This window comes from Sinocyclocheilus rhinocerous, unplaced genomic scaffold (genome assembly GCF_001515625.1).
Source record: "Sinocyclocheilus rhinocerous isolate Xijiao unplaced genomic scaffold, SAMN03320098_v1.1 scaffold546, whole genome shotgun sequence".
NCBI lineage: Eukaryota > Metazoa > Chordata > Actinopteri > Cypriniformes > Cyprinidae > Sinocyclocheilus > Sinocyclocheilus rhinocerous.
In genome coordinates, this window is record NW_015661123.1 from 164414 (window position 1) to 177570 (window position 13157).

A 13157-nucleotide genomic window follows, 5' to 3' on the forward strand; every position below is an offset into this window, starting at 1 on the left:
ATTTTATTTTTTTGGATGTGGTTTGTGTGTAATTATATTAATTAGCGCTTAATTAGTAATAAAGTTTTTTTTGTTTGTTTTTTAAGGGATACATGGAGTAATAACTTGGTAATAACATTCAAAACATAAAACAAAATCTAAAAATCTGATCAGATAAAATATGGTTTTAGTTGAAAAGTATTAAGTTATGAAAATATAAGTTATAAAACAATTCCAAATGGACCCTGACTGCAAAAACAGTATATTTATTTTAAATGTGATATGAAAGATAAATATTACATAATGCTTGGTTCATCATAATGTGGATCATAAAGACTACATTATGAAAATATAAAAACCCCAGTAACACCAGCTATGACTGGCTATATGTCTTAGAAATAAGAAACTGAAGTAAAACTGATCCAGACAAGACAATACAAATGTTTGCTGAAGGTGCTGCAAGTGATTTCAAGCATTCAGTTCTAACAAGCACACGCCCTCGGTCTAAAATCCCACCTTTTGGAGACGTGTCAGCAAACCTGAATATTATGCACAATGATTGACAGGTAGAGAGCGTTTATAACTAGCCGTGTCATAAAAATGTATAAAATAAATAAATAAACTGAAAAAATACAAATAAATAAATGTATTTAATAAATAAATAAATAAATAAATAAAAGCTGATATAAATAAACGTATGTATGTATTTACAAATAAAATACATAAAGAAATAATTTGAATAAAGAAATAAAAGCTTTAATTAATAAAGATATTTTATTAAATACATATACACAATATTAAATACAATCAAATTACTGCATTTATTTATTTAATAAATGAATAAAATCTTTATTTAATAAAGAGCTGTATTAAATAAATGTATTTAATAAATAAAAACATACTGCATAAAAATAAATAAATAAATTCCACAGATGATTATTAATTACATAAATAAATAAATATGTTTAAAAACAAATGTATCAAATTACTGCATTTATTTATTTAATACATTAATAAAATCTTTATTTAATAAAGAGCTGTATTAAATAAATGTATTTAATAAATAAATACATACTGATTAAAAATAAATAAATTCCACAGATGATTATTAATTACATAAATAAATAAATAAACATGTATCAAATTACTGCATTTATTTATTTAATACATTAATAAAATCTTTATTTAATAAAGAGCTGTATTAAATAAATGTATTTAATAAATAAATACATACTGATTAAAAATAAATAAATTCCACAGATGATTATTAATTACATAAATAAATAAATAAACATGTATCAAATTACTGCATTTATTTATTTAATACATTAATAAAATCTTTATTTAATAAAGAGCTGTATTAAATAAATGTATTTAATAAATAAATAAATAAATAAATAAAAGCTGATATAAATAAACGTATGTATGTATAAATAAATGTATCAAATTACTGCATTTATTCATTTAATACATTAATAAAATCTTTATTTAATAAAGAGCTGTATTAAATAAATGTATTTAATAAATAAATACATACTGATTAAAAATAAATAAATTCCACAGATGATTATTAATTACATAAATAAATAAACGCGTTTCAAAATAAATGTATCAGATTACTGCATTTATTTATTTAATAAATGAATAAAATCTGTATTTAATAAAGAGCTGTATTAAATAAATGTATTTAATAAATAAATACATACTGAATAAAAATAAATAAATTCCACAGAAGAAAAACAAAAGAAAAGTCATGTGGCTTTGGAATAACATGACAAAATTTTCATTTGTGAGTGAACTATGCCTTTAAGAAAGAAAATTAGTCATGATTCTTGTGTCTCAATCAAGTGATAATTAACATTTCTATCCAAATATAGAGGTAAAATTTGAGTTGATGGAAAATGCACACTGTAAAACAGCTTATTTAATAACAAACCAGCATGCAGCCACTCCATTCCCTCCAACACAACAAACCAAGTAATCATGTATTAAAATACAGAGCCAAATATGAGTTTCACAAACGGAGTAAAAGGTTGCATCACCACAAAACCTCAGTATGTTGAGAAGGAAACACGTCAGACACAACAGTCTAAAGAACAACAAACTGAAGATTTATTGCTCTCGCTCCATATTTATAAATACTATGTCGCTGAATGACGCATGCGGGTTTCAATGAACGCCAGCGATGTTAATAAAACAAGCAGAGAAACCGAGCCGCAACACTGATCCGGCTGATCATGAGTCTGTCTCAGCTCTATGAGCAACACAGGAACAGATCTGAAACTGAACACAAATGAGCGAGAATACAAATGAAAAACACGCCAAACTAACGAATCAGACTATGAGTGCTTTGCTTTAAAAAGAGAAATCATTTACAGAAACCAGACACAAACTAAAAAACTCCCTCTGATGGCTTTTACATACATATGTACATTATGTTTACATATATATATGTTGTTCATGATAGACAGACAGCATGATGCATTTATATTATTAGAATTAAAAAATATTATAAATATTTGTAGACTAATAGCAGGAATTCAGTTATTGAATATTTATCAGGTACATATATATATATATACATAGATTATGTAAATAATCGTTTCATCACAATCAAAGAAGAAAATAATCAACATGATTATGGTAGTCGTTCTCAACCAGAAGGTTTATTTGTTTCTGCGTTCTGAATATGTTATTTAAAAAATACTATTAACTATTATTAATATAGTAATAATATATAAATAAACTATTATTAGTATATTAAAATAATTCACTTTAAAACTAAAACTCTAAAAGAATAATGATTAAATCAATAACTTATAACTACTGTTTTTAATCAAAGAATCAGTTCTTGAAATTTCTGGAATCACAAAATGAATCATTGTTAATTAAAATATCAATACTCTCAGCTTCTGTTTGAAAATAAGCAGCTGTGTCATAATTGCAGCAGAAATGTCGGTAATATCCAGAGATTTTGAGATTATGTGATCAAGCATGTACATTTACAGTATTCTTACTGCAGAGACAATCAGAACAACTTGCTTTTCCTTTAAACAATGATTGTAATTAAAATCATCTGCCAGTTTTGCACCAAACACACTAAGCATCTAATATTCAATCAAATAAAAATAATTTAGAAAACACCAGAGAAAACTGATTATAATTACAATGCATGCCAATACATCAGAATTAAGAGTGACCTGATAGAATAGTAATAAACTGAATGAATAAATGGTGGGTGAAATATGATTTAAGATAGGATGCATCAACTCCACCTACAGATATATATATATATATAATATTTAATATTTTTTAAAACATGCTTTGTTTTTGAATGAAGCAACCATTTAAGCGAATCAGTTGCATGAAAGATTCAATGACTCGCTCATTAAGACACTGAATTGGTGCCACCTACTGTCAGTTTTAGTTTCATATTTAAAGTATAATTTCGTTTAAAAAAAAAACATTTCAGATTTAGATATTCAAAATTTCTAAAATACTAATTTCATAGCATTACTTATGCAAATGTAACTGCAGTAAATGCTGCTTTAGATGCAGCTTCTGTGCCTCTTCTGCAGCGCAAAAATGTATTGTGTTGATCCTGACTTCATTTGATCGGTCACAGCCTTTAAGGTCTTATTATCCAAAATGCATTTACAGATTAAATGCATCATTTATGTCAAATCTTTATATCTAACAAGGTTATGAAAAAATGCCCCTGGAAATCAATTGAAGCTGGCAAAGCCTTTATTGAATAAGTTCATTTCTGTCACTGCTGTGAACGAACCATCGCACAGAATATCACAGGCCTAAGACATCAGAACAAAAACACAAAATACTGTCTAATTATCATTATCCACAAAATCCAAGAAAATGTCATTTTTGTCAATATCGCACACTCCTAAAAGGAAAACATCAGGGGAAAAAGTGGACATAAAATAGGAAAAAGGTGGAAATTCAACTAAATTGTTTTTGCTGCAAGAAACCTTTGGTACATTATAAGTGAACCATACAATGAAAAAAAATGTTGTAATTCTTTAAAAAGTCGACTCTCTTGTCAGTGCTGTGGAACAGAAGTAGATTCAAGCTCAAGTTTGTACTGCTTTATACATCCCTTTTTGTCACTCCTCACTTTCTGTCTAACAAAAAGCCAAACACACACACACACACACACCCCGAATACAACTTCCAGTGATTACAGCCATTAATCTTCAGTGAAAAACAAAGAGCAGAGCGAAAAATGTTCACTCTAAACACATTTATTTATGGTGACGACTATTGTTGAAAACATCACCCACCTCCTAGAGTTATAATTGACCCCACAAATCAGACTAACAGCCCTTCAGCATTTCTTAACCTCTCCAGTCCAGAAGCCCTCACTCTCCCATCAGCATTGCTGCGCTGCAGAAACAGAGAGAATGATCTTCTCAGGAATATTTGCTCTTGGCAATATCATGATGCCAGATGCTGTGCTGTTTCAGGAACACAATTGCTTGAGGCAAAGCAAGACCACCAAACTAAAGCACGATCCATATGGACAACAGCAGACTCCAGAAGAGGAGGAGGAGGAGGAGGAGGAAGACAAACTAATAACTAAGGAGACTGCAGGGCTGTAATTGACGTTCTCATAGAAGGAACACTTGCTTTAGCCTTCAGATAATTTAGTAGCCAGACTAATATATATATATATATATATATATCAAGTGTTATTTCAGTATTACTGAATCTTATATATCTTATATTATCTATATAATATTATTTATATAGTTTATTAATTTATATAAACAAAGTACCGTACACTGTGTGTGTGTGAGAGAGAGAGAGAGAGAGAGAGAGAGAGTGTGTGAGAGTGTGTGTGTGTGTGTGTGTGAGTTTGCGTGTGTGTGTGTGTGTGGGTGCGTGTGTGTGTATAATGCCAAAGTTGCAGTTTAAAAGTATTTGACCTGAATCTACAGTATTGAAAGGTAGCAGGTATAGCAGGTTTTACTTTTTACATTTCAATGTTTTATGACAATTATTCGAAGAAGAAGCAAAAGCCTTCTTTCCAAATGCAGTCCTCATATTAGGGATAAGAATTCATACTCTATCAACTGAAAGCAGGCTGTAATACGAATCTGATTGAAAATGAGCATAACCTGCAAAATATGAAAGCAAGGAACTGATTAGTACTTTACAAACAAAGTTGAACCAATGAAACTGAGCCATTTAACCTTTGCATACAGACTACAATGAGTTACACTGAGTAATTACTTTAATCACAACATGGTAAACGATGAAGCATCTGCAAAGAACAAACACCAGCATATCTGTATAAAATATCTAGAAAAGTAGGAGCAACTTGTTTCTAATTTGCAACAAAAAATATAATAATTTCGTATTCACTTTCATAGATCAATATGTTCTTTAAAAGACAAACTGTCATCAAGTGCAATCATATTTATAGTTTGAAACAATCTCTGTACCCCGAGCAGAGCAATAAAACTACGCTAGACTGCACAGAAGCCAAAGATTGAGTATCATTATACATGTGCTCATTATGTAAGATTTGTAATGACTCAAATGTCTAGAACATGAGGGCAGAAAAAAAAACATACCATTTATTAGCTTGCTGGATTTTCAATTCCAATCTACAAAGCATGCATATTTAATGTCATGGAAATGATATTTTTCCATCTTCAATGCAAGACCATTTTTCACGATCCTTCAGGCGAGCACAAGAGGTGAACTGTTGTTTCTGAACATTTGATAAGAATTCAGCAAACCTGATGTTGCATTCAAATATTGCAGATAATCAAAACAGGACAGTGTAATTAATTCTGGGTCACAGATAAAAAAACATATATTATTTTCCATGCCTTACTAACAGTTTTCCCAAACAACAAAGCACATTACGTGCTCCTGCTTGCCCTCGATGAATTAATTTCATTGTGTAAAGAAAAATGAGATGTGATGCGAACACACCATGAGAATGTACGGCAAAAAGGGGAAAAAACGATGGACACATAAAGCAAAGAAGGAAAGTGAAAAAAATTAGGGTTGAGGGTTTCTTACCCCTGCGGCAAATCCCAGACTGCCATCCAAGATCCGCTTCTGTGAGGAGGAAAGAAAAAACTAACATTTAAGTAAAATTAATGGTACAAAAAGAGAGAGAGAGAGAGAGAGAGAGAGAAATCAACAGCTGATTTTTACTGTAAATTATATGATGACTTGCCATTTTACACTTCCATAAACTGTACATTTAACAGTATTTTACTATAAAATTATATGAAATGTCCTGTTAGATCACATTTTTACTGTATATACTAAGTGAACTTACTGTTAACCAATTAACAGATTTTTAACTTACTGTTAAAATTAGTTAAACATTCAAATCTTCACATTATTAGTTCATTCACCTTGACTCTTATAAAATTTTAAATTACGAATTCAAAAAATCAAAAAAAAAAACAATTTGTAAAAAAATTGAATTAAAAATTTAAAAATATATATATTTTCACCATTTACTCTATGCCATTTATGTTGTGCCAAACTCATTTTACTTGCAGAAATATGCATTAAAATTTCCTCATTAAAGGGAAAGTTCACCCAAAAATTAATAAAGGCGTCATTTAATCTCTCTCATGTTCCAAACCTGTTCCTTCTGTTAAAACACAAAAGAAGATAATTTGAAGAATGCGGGTAACAAAACCGCTTCTGGCAGCCATTGACTTTCATAGTATGGAAAAAGAAAAGGAGTTCAATGGCTATCAGCAACTATCCCTTTAACTCACATGGCTATATGGAAAAGAGTGTTCAGTACATTCTTCATAATATCTTCTTCTATGTCGAGCATACGATGACAGAATTTTAGCTTTGAACTATCACTTTAAGCTTCTCTCTGCATGACTCTAAATTAGATTAAAACCCTGTCTGATGTAACCCGTCTCACCTGTCCGCTGGAGAAGACGAAGACGAGAGCGGCTCCAGCTGCGGTGAGGCCCCAGGTGAACAGGGTCCCCAGCAGGGCCTGAAGCACAGGACTGACGCCTGCGATCATGATGCCTGGTCAAATGAAACGCACAGAGACGGAGGATGCAGTTTATTCCACAGACGGGTGTGTGAACCAAATCCTGTTTATCCAGGATATCTGCAAACACTGCTGCTCTGTAGATTAAAACTAGCACATTTACATAACCATTATGTTTATTTACAGGTAGAGTTAATGGCAAGCCCAACGGATATGGTTTATAATTACTGCCCATTTAAACCATAATGTTTGTTTACAGGTAGAATTAATGGCAATTAACGGATACAGTTTGTAATTATTGTTTAATCTCTGCCATATTCGTGTTACAATATATCTACAGTCAGTTGAGTGAGTGCAACAGCTGTCATTACGCATGAATCAAATAAACATATTAACTAACGCTGCAGTTTCTTCTGTCTTATGAATGTTAAAACAATCTCTCAAGTGACATAATAATTTAAATGCAGCGCTATTTGATGAAACCACATACACTGAAAGGCTCTTGTAAAATTTATCCGCTCTTGCATTTAAATATTTCAGTATTTCAAAAACACACACACGCCAAAAAAATAAAAAATAAAAAAAACGAATCGATAACAGTTTTGTGGTTTCTGGGCTTGTTTTCATTCATTTTACTGCCGCAGAATACACTGCTTACTATTAAATAGTTCTTACTGTTTAGAGAACAGCTTCACTTCCTGCTTCCCTGTGTACACGTGTCTGTGTTACAGCCGAAGTCCCGCCTCCCTCGAGCTCCTATTGGTTCATTCACAGTTTTAAAGTGACCGCGTCAGCTACTTTCCAAAAACAGGTTAACGCATGAAGTTTACAATTGACAGAAAAGTTTTACAGCTGAATACTGTTGTGAACTCGTGGATTATGTCTTTTTCTTTTTTGGAAACTTATATTACGAGAAAATGGTGCCTTTGGGAAAAAAAATAATTAATAAATCAATCAACCAATCAATCAATAAATGCACTAAAAACATAATATCATTAAAAAAAAATTAATTTACTTATTGATATGGTGACCTGCTTCTGTATACTGTATAAAAAAAAGAAATTAGCTACAAGTTTTCGAACTTGCAGCTAAATAAAACAGATTACTGGAGTGTGTTTTACATAGAAAATACTATTTCAGTCTTTCAGCATTTCATTTTAAAGTTTTGGCTGCGGCTTTGTAATTATTTGTGAAATTGACTAGCAATTTCTGAGTGAAAGTTATTTCAAAGTTAAAAAAAAAAAAATGTTTGGTGTAGTCTATACAGAATATTAAATTAATAAATTTTAATTTGATCAAATCACATTATTTAAATTAATTTTAATTTAAATTAATTATTAGCAGCATTCTGGGCCCCTGATTGTATTATTCTGGATACATTTGCATGTGCTCTGATACTTTCACGCTGCTTTATATTCAAGTGACCCGAGTTTGAACCCCTTTTAAATCATATTCCAATCCCATGAATGATACAATTATAAAATGTAATACTTTTTATATTGCAGTATTTCTCTAATCAACCTTTTCCTATCTCTAGTCCATTATCTTTTAATTTTTGGCATGTGCGTTAGCACCTTTGTATTTGCTCTTCAGTTATTACTCTCCTTTTATCTTTCATCTCTTTTCTCATTTATTTGATCTAATTTCTTGTTTGATAACGGCAGCTCTTTTGGAAATGCATTTGGTTAAGTATCCTGCACTGCTTCTTGTCTCTTTCATGACAATGTGATTCAATAACCGTATGAACTTCTCGTGTATGTTCATCTTTAAGAACAGAATGGAAGAATCAGACAAGTTTTGAAATAACTGACTTCCATCACACAGAACACGATTTCCGTATTATTTTCTTATTAATACATTAAATACTTTGAATATATTATACTGGATTTCTCATCAGGTTACAGGTCATAGACTGTCAACAACAAATTAGTCAAAATGCAACATAACAAATAAAGCATCGCTCAATTTTATGTGCATTTGAGATCTGTAATTCAGTTCAGGATGAATGATAATCCATAAGAAATTAGATCAGAGAACAGAAATGAAAGATAAAAGGGGAGTCATTTCAGTAGTGCTTGAAAAGCAGAAATAATGGAACTAATTAAAAAAACACACATGCAGCAAAAACTTGAAAGACAAAGACATAAAGAGATGCACAGACGAGACCAGGAACGTGTATTAAAGCTTTCTGAAGCAAAGGTTTCTGAACAGTTTGAATCATTCTAAAGCAGTTACAATTCTTAGAAACTACAACATAATGTTCCGTATGTTCCTTGTTAAGAGCTACATGAAAACTCCAGCCCAGAACAGTGAAACCAAATGCCGGCCATGTAGATTTATTAGAGAGGACTGGATACCTGTCTTCAAGTCACTCGAGGCCCTTTAAGACCTCTAAATAAGCTCAGCCTACAAAGCATTTCCAAGTTTACAGTAACACGCCAATGAAAAGTTCCAAATTCTAGGAATGATTTCATGGAATTGGGAGTAGAGTGATCTCCAAAACATTCTGCATATTGCATAACGACAAATCTGCTACGAAAACTGTGCTTGTCACCGAGGTGAGTATAACCAGTACCTCCCTCAGTTGCTGTTATCCTGGGAAGCTCACTGTGAGAATTGCGGCATTCCAACTATGCGTGTCAGAGGAGGAACAGGACTGAGGTGATCGCTCATTACTCTTGCCCTTTTATCTGCAACCGTTTCCACCCACCGAGGCCTTGCGCGTGATAAATGATTCACTGACCAACAAACAAAGACAATCAGAGGGAAATATAAACACTGAAGGGGGGAACGCAGCACATTAAAACAAGCAGAGGGAGAGATTCATCACTCATCCTTTGGGGACGTATTTGGAAAGTGGGTGGCCCAGAGGGGAAGTTGGGGGTTGATCGGCTCAGATTGACCCCCCACTGAACTGCGAGGAAAGCGAGGAAACAGAGGGGTGGAGAGAAGGAGGAAAATGAGAGGGAGTGAGCAAAGGAGTGTGAAAGAAAGGCTGGATGGACCTTCTGACAAGGGTGTTTAGTTATGAAAACAAAAGTATTGTAACAGATGGCACCCTGGAAACCTCATAACAGCGGATTGGAACGAGCCAGCGCAGCTTATGAGAGTCAACGGATGACTTCAGACACACACACACACTCTGGACGCTGCAGGGGGGATGTATAAGATCTCACTAGGAGAGTCAAACACCCACTAGATTTCTGCTTTGGAGTCTAGATCTTTCAACAAATATCCTACCACTCATTTGAGTTGGCAGTTTGTTTTTCCTCCGAGCTTATGCTGAAATTGCTTCAAAGACCAACCGGGGACGTTCTTGAGATGGGAAAATAAACCAGCTTCAAGGACAAGGTGGATGCAAACCTGTGGAGATCTAATTTAGGCAAGATCTGGTACTCTTGATCTTCTCCTGCAAGGACTATAAACTACAAACGTTTTTGACCAGAAAGTTTGTCAAGTTGCAATACATTTCCGCAACTTCTGCAAGGACCGCAAACTATTTTCTTCCAGAAATCTTGGCAATTTTTTAATAAGTTTGAACTCCTGTGAGGACTACAAACCATTGTTTTTCAGAACTTTTAGCAATTTCTAATACGTTTGAACTTCTCCTGCAAGGACTAAAAATCATTTTTGACCAGAAATTTTAGCATGCTCTAATGCATTTGAACTTTTTCTGCAAGAACTGCAAACCATTTTTGACATTTTGGCAAGTTCTAATACTTTTGAACTTCTCCTGCAACAACTACCAACAATTGTTGATATTTTAGCAAGCTCTAATGCATTCAAACTTCTTTTCCAAGGACTACAAACCATTTTTGACCAGAAATTTTGGCCAAATCTAATACATTTGAACTTCTCCAAGAACTACAAATCGTTTTTTTGACTAAAAATGGAAACCGCGAAACCTTTGGGAATGTTTTACGACAATGTTTCGATTCTAGATCTGGACAGCGCTGCGATAAACAACGTCTACATTCGGGAGGACTTCGATACTTTCAGCGTCACCATGGCCGTCTTGTACCTGGCCGTGTGCATTGTGGGATTGGCCGGGAACTCGCTGGTCATCGTCACCATTCTGAAACTGGACAAAATGTCTTCGGCGACCACCGTCTACATTTTCAACTTGGCTTTGGCGGATGGACTCTTCATGGTGGGACTCCCGTTCATCGCCATCCAAAACTTCCAGGACCAGTGGATCTTCGGAGAAGCCGTTTGTAAGCTGGTTATGGTTCTGGATGGCATCAATCAATTCACAAGCGTGTTCTGCTTAACGGTGATGAGTGTTGATCGCTATATGGCTCTGGTAGACCCGCTGCGTTTCGCTCGCTGGCGGACGCCGCGACGGGCGAAGCTCATCGCTGCATTAATGTGGTTTATCTCTCTGTTTCCAGTGCTTCCAATGGCTATTCACTTTTCTGCCACCTACGGTTTGTGCACCGTTGACCCTCATATTGCATCTGAGTCCTGGTGGTTGGCCTTTCTTAGCTACACATTCGTACTGGGCTTCGCCTTGCCGTTCACCGTAATGATTGTGTTTTACACGGCACTTCTAGTGACTCTGAGAAGCGCCAGACAGCAAACGTCTTCTTCAATGGAAAGTCACAGGTTTGAGACACAGGTAACCAAGATGGTGGTGGCGGTTGTTTTGGTGTTTGGCATCTGCTGGCTGCCGTTCTACGTCTTCAACTTTTGCTCCCTGCACCGAATAGACCTGGTGCTCGATTTCACGCGTGGCTTTGAGTTTGTGGTGCTGCTGTCGTACTCGTGGAGCTGCGCCAATCCAATACTGTACGCATGTCTGTCGGAAACATTTCGAAGTCATTTCCACGCCCTCCTCTGCCCTCACAAGAGCTCCCCGACACACTTTGACAGAGACACCGAGGGGTTTGTCTTGCACGACACCAATGTACAAAGCACGCTAGCTTAGTACGTCTCTGTTTACATGTAAATATTTCGAAGGGTTTGTGTTGCAATGCATTCCCACTTTGTAAACAGACAATCTTTGCTTGCCACATTTTTCTAGTACACTGTCTCTGTGATTGCTTTTGCTTCTATGCAATAGAGAAAAAGACATGAGCAGACTGAGTCATGATAAGTGGCGAGTGGAAGTCGATAACTCACCTTATGCTGCAGCAACGCTCTTTTACCACTAAAGCAAAGTTGCTTGCTTTCCATGCAAAGGAAGGGCCGTGTTGTAAAGGATGATTATGCAATTTCTGCTCTCCTGTACAATTGCTGTCATACTGATTGTGGACTTCAGGATGATGTCATGGTTGTCATGGCATCCAGCTTGGACCAAATATTTGAGGACTTTTGTGTGACTGTTGCCGAATGACAGTCTTCAACTTTTGCTCCCTGCACCGAATAGACCTGGTGCTCGATTTCACGCGTGGCTTTGAGTTTGTGGTGCTGCTGTCGTACTCGTGGAGCTGCGCCAATCCAATACTGTACGCATGTCTGTCGGAAACATTTCGAAGTCATTTCCACGCCCTCCTCTGCCCTCACAAGAGCTCCCCGACACACTTTGACAGAGACACCGAGGGGTTTGTCTTGCACGACACCAATGTACAAAGCACGCTAGCTTAGTACGTCTCTGTTTACATGTAAATATTTCGAAGGGTTTGTGTTGCAATGCATTCCCACTTTGTAAACAGACAATCTTTGCTTGCCACATTTTTCTAGTACACTGTCTCTGTGATTGCTTTTGCTTCTATGCAATAGAGAAAAAGACATGAGCAGACTGAGTCATGATAAGTGGCGAGTGGAAGTCGATAACTCACCTTATGCTGCAGCAACGCTCTTTTACCACTAAAGCAAAGTTGCTTGCTTTCCATGCAAAGGAAGGGCCGTGTTGTAAAGGATGATTATGCAATTTCTGCTCTCCTGTACAATTGCTGTCATACTGATTGTGGACTTCAGGATGATGTCATGGTTGTCATGGCATCCAGCTTGGACCAAATATTTGAGGACTTTTGTGTGACTGTTGCCGAATGACACATGAAAAAAGAATGTGGTTGTGAATTTGTTTGAAAACAGTTGATAAATGAGATGTTAATGGGCAACACTGATTTAAATGACCATGTGTTATTAATTATACATACAATATCTACACAGGGTAATGTATATTTTTATTATTTGATTTATATATATATTTAGCTATTTTTTTGCTAAA

At 34.7% G+C, this 13157-nt stretch overlaps 2 protein-coding genes across 2 annotated transcripts in view; one reads left to right on the forward strand and one right to left on the reverse strand.

Annotated features, from left to right (window-relative positions):
• Window positions 1–7737, reverse strand: part of LOC107726258 (zinc transporter ZIP11-like) — a 113690-nt gene extending 105953 nt beyond the window's left edge. Inside the window, exons 1-3 of the mRNA XM_016535789.1 lie at window positions 7661–7737; window positions 6908–7020; window positions 6031–6069 (exon numbers count right to left, since the gene is read on the reverse strand). Of these exons, the coding sequence (XP_016391275.1) occupies window positions 6031–6069; window positions 6908–7015 (147 nt within the window). The 5' untranslated portion in view covers window positions 7016–7020; window positions 7661–7737. The remainder of the gene's footprint in view (window positions 1–6030; window positions 6070–6907; window positions 7021–7660) is intronic.
• Window positions 7738–10874: 3137 nt separating this feature from the next.
• Window positions 10875–11912, forward strand: LOC107726259 (somatostatin receptor type 2). The gene has a single exon (XM_016535790.1). It carries the CDS (start codon window positions 10875–10877, stop codon window positions 11910–11912), a length of 1038 nt encoding a protein of 345 aa, XP_016391276.1.
• The last annotated feature ends 1245 nt before the right edge of the window (window positions 11913–13157 follow it).